Here is a 12731-nt window from a genome sequence, read left to right on the forward strand (position 1 = left end):
AGAAATCTCTGCAGGAACCAGCACTGGCGTAGGAACTCCTACCCTGGAACTGACAGATTTATGGTCTCTGTGTGGATGACTCTGAGAGACAGAAACTCCAGGGCAACTGGCCAGAGGAGGCCACACTGTGCAGCTGAATGTCAGGGGCCCCACTATGTGCTCACAGCATGTAACAGAGAAACCCACTCATGTTCTGGCATGGGGCAGATGCACCATCCTTAAATACTCTGGAGCACTCTGTTCTGTTTAGCAAGGCTGCCCTCAGGAGAAACTATCTTACCTGAGTCTCACCTGTGTGGGCGAATGGAAATGCCCAGCTCTAGCCTCCTCTGACCACTCTGTCCCCTTGGAAGCAGGGAAGCTGAGAATCATTCATGAAGTTCACAGCCACAGGCACACTAAACACTGTCTATAGTCATCCCCCTCCTGCTCACCAGCACATCACTACAGGCGAGTGTACTAGATTTCTGTACATCCTGTATGTCACATCTACCTTTCAACAAAAAATTACAATATGAAGAGGCTGAACACATGTCAGAACCAAAGCCAGATATGGCAGTGTGTTGGCATTATCAGACTGGAAATTTAAATTAACTATGATCAACATGATAAGGGCTCTACTGGAAAAAGTAGACAACATGCAAGCACAAATGTGTAACATAAGCAGACAGATGGAAATTCTAAGGAAGAATCAAAAAAGATATCAGGAATTAAAACACTAACAGAAATGAAGAATGCCTTTGTTGGACTTATTAGCAGACACAGCTGAGGAAACAAACTCTATGCTTCAGCATAGGTCAATAGAAATTTCCAAAAGCAAGAAAAGGAAAAGAGATTGGGGAAAAAAAAACAAGAACAAAATAGCCAAGAACTGTGAATAACAAAGGTGTCACATATGACAATTGGAATCCCAGGAGGAGGAGAGAAAAAGGAAAAGAAGCAATAATGACAGAGAATTTCCTCCAAATTAATGTTAGATACCAAACCACAGACCCAGAAGGCTCAGATAACACCAAGCCCAAGCAGGATAAATGCCAACAGAAGACAGTGAGGCATATTATATTACATTATATTATTATAGTATAGTATATTAATAGTTTAGAAAATCAATGACAAAGGAAAATCTTAAAAGAAGCTAAAGGAGAAACATCTTACCCACAAAGAAAAAACTTTTATTGAACTTATCCTCAGAAACTATGCAAGAAGGGAGTGGAGTGAAACAGTTAAACTGTGTAGAGAAAAAACTCCCTCAAACTCAGAATTGTGTACCCTACAAAATTCTCCTTCAAAAGAGAGAAATAAGGAGTTTCTCTGACAAACAAAAATTGAAGTAATATGTTTCCAGATCTCCAGGGCAAGAAATGTTAAAAGAAGTTCTTCAAAGACAAGTAAAATGATATAAACCAGAAATTCAGATCTACCCAAAGAAAATCTGAACATCAAAGAACAGGAAAACAAAGCAAAACCTTTGCTTTTCTTATTCATAACTAATCTAAGATAAAAGTTTGTTCAAAGCAATGGGAACAATGTATTCTATTATGTAGGTTTATGTACCTATCTGCATGTGTTTATATATTCTTATTATAAATGAAATGAATGACAGAAGGATACAAGGGAAGTAGAAATAACTCATTATTATAAGGCACTTGCATTACTTGTGCCTGACATGGTGACCCAAAAAGAGACAGATTAGTTGTACATATATATGAAAACTCCTTAAAAGTAAAACCAATTTAGAAAGTAATAAAATAAGTATAATAGATATGTTAAAAAGAAAAAAAATGGAATCATATAAAATGCTCAGTTAAAACCACAAAAGGCAAAAAAAGTATGGAAGAGAAAAACACAAAGAAAAAGGACAACAAATAAAAAACAGTAACAAACACAGCTGCATTAACCCAACCATATCAATCCTTACTTTAAACGTGATGCTGCTGCTGCTGCTGCTGCTGCTGCTAAGTCACTTCAGTCGTGTCCAGCTCTGTGCGACCCCATACACGGCAGCCCACCAGGCTCCCCTGTCCCTGGGATTCTCCAGGCAAGAACACTGGAGTGGGTTGCCATTTTGTTCTCCAATGCATGCATGCATGCTAAGTCACATCAGTCATGTCCAACTTTGTACAACCCTATGAACAGCCAGCCCACCAGGCTCCTCTGTCCACGGGATTCTCCTGGCAAGAATACTGGAGTGGGCTGCCATTTCCTTCTCCATGGTCACCCATTAAAAGCAGACTGTCAGAGTGGATCAAAATCAAGACCCAACTGTACATTGTATACAAGAAAGCCACTTTAAAGACACACATGGATTCAAAGGAACAGAAGAGAAAGATACATCATGCTAACACAAACCAAAGCAAGTGGGAGTATATATTACTTTCAGACAGAGTAGACCTCAGAACACAGGGTTTATGTAGGATAAAAAGGGTCTTTACATAACAACAAGGGGTGAATACTGCAAGAAGACATCGCCATCTGTAATGGGCATGCACTTAACAACAGAGTAGCAAAACACATAAGGAAACACCCAACAGAACCACAAAGAGAGGTCCTGGCCCCACTGCTGGCAACCTCCACACCTCTATCAAACTGGACGGGTTCTGCAGGAGAGTCAACAACACAGGAGAGCGCCTTAGCACTCACCAGAGACGGAAATGATACCCACAAACAGCTACACCCGACAGCTGCAGACAGCACATCTTCGCTCACAGGGACAAGCTCTGCCACAGGCCATGTCAACATGGGGACAGCTAAGCACATGGAGGGCAGAGTTCACCTAGGAACTCTATCTCTTGCTCAGTATTGCTGTGGACCAAAAACCGCTCAAAAAAACCAAAGATTATTCATTAAAAAAAAAAAGAGAGTAGACCAGTGTATCTAATAAACAATATGAGCTTCCTGAATGTTTGCTAAGTACAGAGAGCCCTCAGCATCTGTGGGGACTAGTTCTAGGACCTGCCCAGGATACTAAAGTCTGCAGGTACCCAAGGCCATTGGCTGGGCTTCCATACACAAGATTCTACAGCCTCATACTCAACCAACCTTGGATCTTGTACTACTATATGTATTTGCTGGAAAAAAATCCACATGCAAGATGACCCTTGGAGCTCATATACTTGCTGTTTAAGAGTCAGCTATGTATTATTTTCTAGCTGATTGAGTTTAAACTAAAAACAAAATTTAAAAAAGGAGAATGGACAGGAATAAATTAGATAAAATAACAGAAAGAAGAAATACAAAATCCTGTTTTTAAGGTAACAAATGTCCAAAATCACTATTACAGTAATTCAAGTCTATGCCCCAACCAGTAATGCTGAAGAAGCCAAAGCTGAATGGTTCCATGACGACCTACAAGATCTTCTAGAACTAACACCCAAAAAAGATGTCCTTTTCATTATAGGGGACTGGAAACCAGAAGTATGAAGTCAAGAGATACCTGGAGTAACAGGCAAATTTGGCCTTGGAATACAAAATGAAGCAGGGCAAAGGTTAATAGAGCTTTCCCAAGAGAACGCATTGGTCATGGACATCACCAGATGGTTGACACCAAATCAGATTGACTATATTCTTTGCAACCAAAGATGGAAAAGCTCTATACAGTCAGCAAAAACATGACTGGGAGCTGATTGTGGCTCAGATAATGAACTGAATGAATATGGCAAAATTCAGACTTAAATTGAATAAAGTAGGGAAAAGCACTAGACCATTCAGATATGACATAAATCAAATGTTACAATTATACAGTAGAAGTGACAAATAGATTCAAGGGATTACATTTAATAAACAGAGTGCCTGAAGAACTATGAACGGGGGTTCGTGTCATTGTACAGGAGGCATTGATCAAGATTATCCCCAAGAAAAAGAAATTAAAAAAGGAAAATGGTTGTCTGAGGAGGCCTTACAAATATCTGTGAAAAGAAGAGAAACAAAGGGCAAAGGACAGAAGGAAAGATATTCCCATTTGATGCAGAGCTCCAAAGAATAGCAAGGAGAGATAAGAAAGCCCTTCTCAGTAATCAGTGCAAAGAAATAGAGGAAAACAATAGAATGGGAAAGACTAAAGATCTCTTCAAGAAAATTAGAGATACCAAGGGAACATTTCATGCAAAGATGGGCTCAATAAAGGACAGAAACAATATGGACCTAACAGAAGCAGAAGATATTAAGAAGAGGTGGCAAGAATACACAGAAGAACTATACAGAAAAGATCTTCATGACCCAGATAACCATGATGGCGTGGTCAATCACCTAGACCCAGGCATCCTGGAGTGCGAAGTCGAGTGGGCCTTAGGAAGCATCTCTAAAAACAAAGCTAGTGGAGGTGATGGAATTCCAGTTGAGCTATTTCAAAATCCTGAAAGATGATGCTGTGAAAGTGCTGCACTCAATATGCCAGCAAATTGGGAAAACTCAGCAGTGGCCACAGGACTGGAAAAGGTCAGTTTTCATTCCAATCCCAAAGAAAGGCAATGCCAAAGAATGCTCAAACTACCTCACAATTGCACTCATCTCACACGCTAGTAAAGTAATGCTCAAAATTCTCCAAGCCAGGCTTCAACAGTATGTGAACTAAGAATTTCCAGATGTTCAAGCTGGATTTGGAAAAGGCTGAAGAACCAGAGATCAAATTGCCAACATCTGCTGGATCACTGAAAAAGCAAGAGAGTTCCAGAAAAATATCTCTTTCTGCTTTATTGACTACACCAGAGCCTTTGACTGTGTGGATCACAATAAACTGTGGAAAATTCTTATAGGGATGGGAATACCAGACCACCTTATCTGCCTCCTGAGAAATCTGCATGCAGGTCAAGAAGCAACACTTAGAACTGGACATGGAACAACAGACTGGTTCCAAATTGGGAATGGAGAACATCAAGGAGTCGGGAAAGGAGTACTGTGTATTGTCACCCTGCTTATTTAACTTATATCCAGAGTACATCATGAGAAGCACTGGGCTGAATGAAGCACAAGCTGGAATTAAGATTGCCAGGAGAAATATCAGTAACCTCAGATACGCAGATGACACCACCCTTATGGCAGAAAGTGAAGAAAAACTAAACAGCTTCTTGATGAAAGTCAAAGAGGAGAGTGAAAAAGTTGGCTTAAAACTCCACATTCAGGAAACTAAGTTCATGGCATGCAGTCCCACCATGTCATGGCACATAGATGGGGAAACAATAGAAACAGTGAGAGACTTTATTTTTGGGGGCTCCAGGGTCACTGCAGATGGTGTTGCAGCCATGAAGTTAAAAGAGTCTTGTTCCTTGGAAGAAAAGCAATGACCTAGAGAGCATGTTAAAAAAGCAGAGACATTACTTTGCCAAGAAAGGTCCATCTAGTCAAAGCTATGGTTTTTCCAGCAGTCATGTGTCGATGTGAGAGTTGGACTATAAAGAAAGCTAGTGTCAGATTTTATTTTGGGGGGCTCCAAGATCACTGCAGATGGTGATTACAGCCATGAAATTAAAAGACTCTTACTCCTTGGAAGGAAAGTTATATCCAACATAGATAGCATATTAAAAAGCAGAGACATTACTTTGCCAACAAAAGTTCATCTAGTCAAGGCTGTGGTTTTTCTAGTGGTCATGTATGGATGTGAGAGTTGGACTGTGAAGAAAGGTGAGTGCCAAAGAATTGATACTTTTGAACTGTGGTGTTGGAGAAGACTCTTGAGAGTCCCCTGGACTGCAAGGAGATCCAAGCAGTCTATCCTAAAGGAGATCAGCCCTGAGTGTTCATTGGAAGGACTGATGTTGAAGTTGAAACTCCAATTCTTTGGCCACCTCATGCGAAGAGTTGACTCATTGGAAAAGACTCTGATGCTGGGAGGGATTGGGGGCAGAAGGAGAAGGGGACGACAGAGGATGAGATGGCTGGATGGCATCACCTACTCGATGGACATGAGTTTGGGTAAACTCCGGCAGTTGGCGATAGACTGGGAGGCCTGGAATGCTGCGATCATGGGGTCACAAGGAGTCAGACATGACTGAGCAACTGAACTGAACTGAACTGAACTGAAGCACCAAAGAACTGATGCTTTTGAACTGTGGTGTTGGAGAAGACTCTTTGAGAGTTCCTTCGACCGCAAGGAGATCCAACCAGTCCATCCTAAAGGAGATCAGTCCTGAATATTCACTGGAAGGACTGATGCTAAAGCTGAAACTCCAATACTTTTGTCTCCTGATGCGAAGAACTGACTCATTTGAAAAGACCCTGATGCTGGGAAAGATGGAAGGCAGGAGGCAAATGGGATGACAGAGGATGAAATGGTGGGATGGCATCACCAACTCAATGGACATGAGTTTGAGTAAGCTCTAGAAGTTGCTGAAGGACAGGGAAGCCTGACGTGCTGCAGTCCATGGGGTCGCAAAGATTTGGACACAACTGAGTGACTGAGCTGAAACTGAAGTAAATAAGCAATGTGCTGAGGACCTGGAAACAGACAGAACCCTCTCTTCGAGACCTGCACTTGGCCAAGTAAATTCAGTTCAGTTCAGTTCAGTTGCTCAGTCGTGTCTGACTCTTTGCAACCCCATGAATTGTAGCACGCCAGGCCTCCCTGTCCATTACCAACTCCCAGAGTTCACTCAGACTCACGTCCATCCAGTCGGTGATGCCATCCAGCCATCTCATTCTCTGTCATCCCCTTTTCCTCCTGCCCCCAATCCCTCCCAGCATCAGAGTCTTTTCCAAAGAGTCAACTCTTCACATGAGGTGGCCAAAGTACTGCAGTTTCAGCTTTAGCATCATTCCTTCCAAAGAACACCCAGGACTGATCTCCTTTAGAATGGACTGGTTGGATCTCCTTGCAGTCCAAGGGACTCTCAAGAGTCTTCTCCGACACCACAGTTCAAAAGCATCAATCCTTTGGCGCTCAGCTTTCTTCACAGTCCAACTCTCACATCCATACATGACTACTGGAAAAACCATAGCCTTCGCTAGACGGACCTTTGTTGGCAAAGTAAAGTCTCCGCTTTGAATATGCTATCTAGGTTGGTATTAACTTTTTTTTAACCTACAACTTAGGCAAATTGATAGATATGTGAAATCATGACTTGTTAAATCCCTCGCTTAGCCTTTTTTTGTTAATCAGATAGAAAATTAATGAATCTACCCTTCTAAAATTTGAGGCACTCAACTTTAAAAAGCTTTGATCAGCTGTCTAAGCCACATGCAGAAGAAGGAGAACAGCAGGTGAAGAAGCTGTATGCCTGAAGAGCCTGGCTCAGCACAAAGTGGAACACAGAAGGACCACGTTCTCTTACTGGCCCGGCTCAGTAATAAAACAGACTATAACAGCCAGTGGACCTCTGGCTTGTCCTGATGACTGACAGGAAGCCACAAGCCCACTCCCTATAGTAATGCAAAGTCTGCTGCGCTGTTCCCTGCAAAGCTCCTGGGTGTCTGTGCATTACAGACATGTCAGAGAAAGCACTTACCGTGATAATCCCCTTGGCCTGGTGTATTGGTGAGGATGATCTTCATGCAGCTGTAAGGTGTGTAGTCTGTCCTCTTGCCTTCCTTTCCGTAGCTGTGACGAATGTTGTAAGAGTACCCTTTATTAAACTGATTGGAGGAAAAAGAGAGAAGAGACAAATTAAGCCAGCATTGAACTGATGGTGCCAGCAGTGCCAGCTGGAATCAAAGCATACAAAGTAACACTTTCTAAAATAAATTCAGCATTCACGGCAGATGTACATCTATATCAGACCCAACATTGGGTCCTTTATAAGTTTTTAAAGGTGCAAAACTTAAAGGAAATAAATCTATCAGGTTAGAGACAGTTAATGTTCATATTTATATGTTTAAAGATGAGGATAATTCTTTCCTGAGAAGAATAATCGATTTGCCTTTTCTTGGCTTGATTCCAAAGACCATGCAAGATGTCAATCATCTTCTGTATCCACCTTATGCTAGTCTTCCCTGAATTCCCACATCTTGCCTACTCTACTTCTGAAGGGCCTCCTGATATAATTAATGCCTCCCCTGCATTTTCACTACACAAAAGCAAGCCGTCAGCAAATGCTTCAAGAATGAAAGAATACTGTGACTGCCTCCTGCCAGGAATTCCCGACTCATGTTGAACAAGCAAGATAACTGCACAGGAAGGACTTTGCATGGGTGGGATGAAAAGGAACTCATATTTATTGAAAGGCTCAGTATAGTGGGTCTAAGCTGTCCAATACTTTAAAGAGCACAGGAAAAAGAATCACGAGATGAGAAAATACTGTGGGTTTCTATGGATGAGATTTCTTTTTATTGAGGTATACAGCTGATGTACAACATTGTGTTAGTTTCTGGGGTATGGCAAAGTGATTCAACTACGCATATACATACATATATTCTTTTTCAGATTATTTTCCAGCATAGGTTATTATAAGACACTGAATATAGTTCCCTGTGCTATACAGTAGGACCTTGCTGTTTAGAAGTGAGATTTTTAATTTTGAGGCTATAATCTACACTGAGTGACATGCGTAAATATAAAGTCTCCAGTTTGATGTAACATACACCACCATCAAGAAACGGCACATTTCCATCATTCACAGAGCTCCCTCAAGCCTTCACAGCATCTTCCCCAACCCACACACCCAGAAGCATCCACTGGTTTCACTTCTGTCACCATGGCTTTAGACGTTCTACAACTTCACTAAATGGTATCACCTACAACTTGGCACTTGCCTTCTACCTCTACAAGGATCAAATTATGAGCTGCTTCAGCTGTTGAACCTCAAACCCCCCTGAAAGGAGTTCAGTTTGGAGATTAGGAATGAGGCACTCTGCGTTCTGAGAAAAAATGACAGAAGAGGTCCTCAGAGAGTTAGATGTTTTCAGGATAAGATTTTATGAGCCTAATTCTTGCATCTCCTTGTTATCTATGAAAGCACTAAAATCCTTCATGGTGATATCTGTTCCTTGTAATGAGCAGTAAGCCTCACAAGACTAGCAGAAACCTTATGCAATAAATATGTGATTGATTTTGGGTACTCCCCCTTCCCCAAAATCACAAATATACCTCCCTGCTACCTCTTCAGGGCACTTTCTGAGAGGTATCTGAGATGCTGTCTCCTGAGCTATAGTCCTTATTTGGCCCCAAATAAAACTTAACTCACAACTCTCACATTGTGCTTTTTTTTTTTTCATCAACATGCCAAAGTAGTGTATTATGGGATAGTATATCTGGTACCCCCATGTAAACTGGAAAACACATTTTCCAACACCATTTATTGAAGATAATTTATTCCATTGCTCTATAAGTTCAATTCAGTTGCTCAGTCATGTCTGACTCTTTGTGACCCCATGATCTACAGCACGCCAGGCCTCCCTGTCCATCCCTAAATTCCAGAGTTTACCCAAACTCATGTTTATTGAGTCAGTGATGCCATCCAACCATCTCATCCTCTGTCATCCCCTTCTCCCCCTGCCCTCAATCTTTTCCAACATCAGTTCAGTTCAGTTCAGTCGCTCAGTTGTGTCCAACTCTTTGCAACCCCATGAATCACAGCACGCCAGGCCTCCCTGTCCATCACCCAACTCCCGGAGTTCATTCAAACTCAAGTCCATCAAGTCCATGATGCCATCCAACCACCTCATCCTCTGTTGTCCCCTTCTCCTCCTGCCCCTAATCCCTCCCAGCATCAGGGTCTTTTAAATTGAGTCAGCTCTTAGCATCAGGTGGCCAAAATATTGGAGTTTCAGCTTCAACATCAGTCCTTCCAATGAACACTCAGGACTGATCTCCTTTACGATGGACTGGTTGATTCTCCTTGCAGTCCAAGGGACTCTCAAGAGTCTTCTCCAACACCACAGTTCAAATGCATCAATTCTTCGGCACTCAGCTTTCTTTATAATCCAACTCTCACATCTATACATGACCACTGGAAAAACCATAGCCTTGACTAGATGGACCTTTGTTGACAAACTAATGTCTCTGCTTTTTAATATGCTGTCTAGGTTGCTCATATCTTTCAAGGAGTAAGAGTGTTTTAATTTCATGGCTGCAATCACCATCTGCTATGATTTTGGAGCCCAGAAAAATAAAGTCAGCCACTGTTTACAGTGTTTCCCCATCTATTTGTCATGAAGTGATGGACCCGATGCCATGATGTTAGTTTTCTGAATGTTGAGCTCTAAGCCAACTTTTTCACTCTCCACTTTCACTTTCATCAAGAGACTCTTTAGTTCTTGTTCAGTTTCTGCCATAAGGGTGGTGTCATCTGTATATCTGAGGTTACTGATATTTCTCCTGGCAATCTTGATTCCAGCTTGTGATGCATCCAGCCCAGTGTTTCTCAGGACATACTCTGCATATAAGTTAAAAAAGCAGGGTGACAATATACAGTCTTGACGTATTCCTTTTCCTATTTGGAACCAGTCTGTTGTTCCATGTCCAGTTCTAACTGTTGCTTCCTGACCTGCATACAGGTTTCTCAAGAGGCAGGTCAGGTGGTCTGGTATTCCCATCTCTTTCAGAATTTTCCACAGTTTATTGTGATCCACACAGTCAAAGGCTCTGGTGTAGTCAATAAAGCAGAAAGAGATGTTTTTCTGGAACTCTCTTGCTTTTTCCATGATCCATTAGATGTTGGCAATTTGATCTCTGGTTCTTCTGTCTTTTCTAAAACCAGTTTGAACATCTGGAAGTTCACAGTTAATGTATTGCTGAAGCCTGGCTTGGAGAATTTTGAGCAATACTCTACTAGTGTGTTCTTTGGAAGGACTGTTGCTAAAGCTGAAACTCCAATACATTGGCCACCTCATGCAAAGAGTTGACTCATTGGAAAATACTCTGATGCTGGGAGGGATTGGGGGCAGGAGGAGAAGGGGACGACAGTGGATGAGATGGCTGGATGGCATCACTGACTTGATGGACATGAGTTTGAGTGAACTCCAGGAGTTGGTGATGGACAGGGAGGCCTGGCATGCTACAATTCATGGAGTCGCAAAGAGTCGGACACGACTGAGCGACTGAACTGAAATGAACTACTAGCATGTGAGATGAGTGCAATTGTGCAGTAGTGTGAGCACTCTTTGGCATTGCCTTTCTTTGGGATTGGAATGAAAACGGACTTTTTCCAGTCCTGTGGCCACTGCTGAGTGTTCCAAATTTGCTGGCATATTGAGTGCAGCACTTTCACAGCATCATCTTTCAGGATTTGAAATAGCTCAACTGGTGTTCCATCACCTCCACTAGCTTTGTTCGTAGTGATGCTTCCTAAGGCCCACTTGACTTCACATTCCAGGAGGTCTGGCTCTAAGTGAGTGATCACACCATCGTGATTATCTGGATCGTGAAGATCTTTTTTGAACAGTTCTTCTGTGTATTCTTGCCACCTCTTCTTAATTTCTGCTTCTGTTAGGTCCATACCATTTCTGTCCTTTATCGAGCCCATCTTTGCATGAAATGTTTCCTTGGTATCTCTAATTTTCTTGAAGACATCTCTAGTCTTTCCTATTTTATTGTTTTCCTCTATTTCTTTGCATTGATCGCAGAGGAAGGCTTTCTTATCTCTCCTTGCTATTCTTTGGAACTCTGCATTCAAATGGGTATATCGTTCTTTCTCTCCTTTGCTTTTCACTTCTCTTCTTTTCACAGCTGTTTGTAAAGCCTCCTCAGACAGTCATTTTGCTTTTTTCATTTCTTTTTCTTGGGGATGGTCTTGATCCCTGTCTCCTGTACATTGTCACGAACCTCTGTCCATAGTTCATCAGGCACTCTTCAGATCTAGTCCATTAAATCTATTTCTCACTTCCACTGTATAATCATAAGGTATCTGATTTAGGTCATACCTGAATGGTCTAGTGGTTTTCCCCACTTTCTTCAATTTCAGTCTGAATTTGGCAACAAGGAGTTCATGATCTGAGCCACAGTCAGCTCCTGGTCTTGTTTTTGCTGACTGTATAGAGCTTTTCCATCTTTGGCTGCAAAGAATATAATCAATCTGATTTTGGTGTTGACCATCTGGTGATGTCCATGTGTAGAGTCTTCTATTGTGTTGTTGGAAGAGGATGTTTGCTATGACTAGTGTGTTCTCTTGGCAAAACTCTATTAGCCTTTGTCCTGCTTCATTCTGTAGTCCATTGCTCTACAGGCCCATTCTTTTGCTAATGCCATACTGTCCTTGTTACATATTTAAAGCATGTCTCAGTTTCAGGTAATGTAAGTCCTCTTGTTTTGTTCTTTTTCAATATTATTTTGGCTATTTTATATCCTTGCTTTTCCTTATAAACTTTAAAATCAGTTTATCAATTTCTACTTTAAAAAAAAGAAAAAGACTGCTGTAATTTTCAACAACCAGTAGCTTATGGTTTCATAACTACTGATGTGCCCACAAGCAATCTATAGCCAGGAAAACAAATGGCATTTCAACTGAAAGAAAACTTTCAAGAAATAAAAAAATCTTTCAAATTATCATTACATTTCACTGGTGAAAATAAGAATGTTAAAAGTTCCAGCAAACATCTTTTATGGACAACTTCTGTTTGTTTTGTTAGTCATAAGCATTTAACTATAATCAATCTCTTTGTGCAAACTTTCAGGTATGAAGTGAATTTAATTAGACGTAAGATTTCTCTACGTTCATCAGGAAACACTAAAAGAACTTTTCAGTCAGCCATTCTGTTTAATGAAAAGCTACTCTCTCTAAGGAAAAAAAGCTAATGTTAGTATCCTCCCTCTCCCTTTTCCTTCCAATTTGTTTAGCATTTATGTGTATGTATATCTAAATTTGGAC

At 41.3% G+C, this 12731-nt stretch overlaps 1 protein-coding gene across 2 annotated transcripts in view; it reads right to left on the reverse strand.

Moving 5' to 3' along the window:
- The window catches only part of PRIM2 (DNA primase subunit 2), a 333721-nt gene that overhangs the window by 41581 nt on the left and 279409 nt on the right, over positions 1-12731 (reverse strand). For both annotated transcript variants that reach the window (XM_086370967.1, XM_086370966.1), the window contains exon 11: positions 7437-7563. In XM_086370967.1, coding sequence (XP_086227093.1) covers positions 7437-7563 — 127 coding nt within the window. The remainder of the gene's footprint in view (positions 1-7436; positions 7564-12731) is intronic.

Source organism: Bos grunniens, chromosome 23 (assembly GCF_055505025.1).
Source record: "Bos grunniens cultivar Pamir isolate PY7600 chromosome 23, Bosgru_T2T1.0, whole genome shotgun sequence".
Lineage (NCBI taxonomy): Eukaryota > Metazoa > Chordata > Mammalia > Artiodactyla > Bovidae > Bos > Bos grunniens.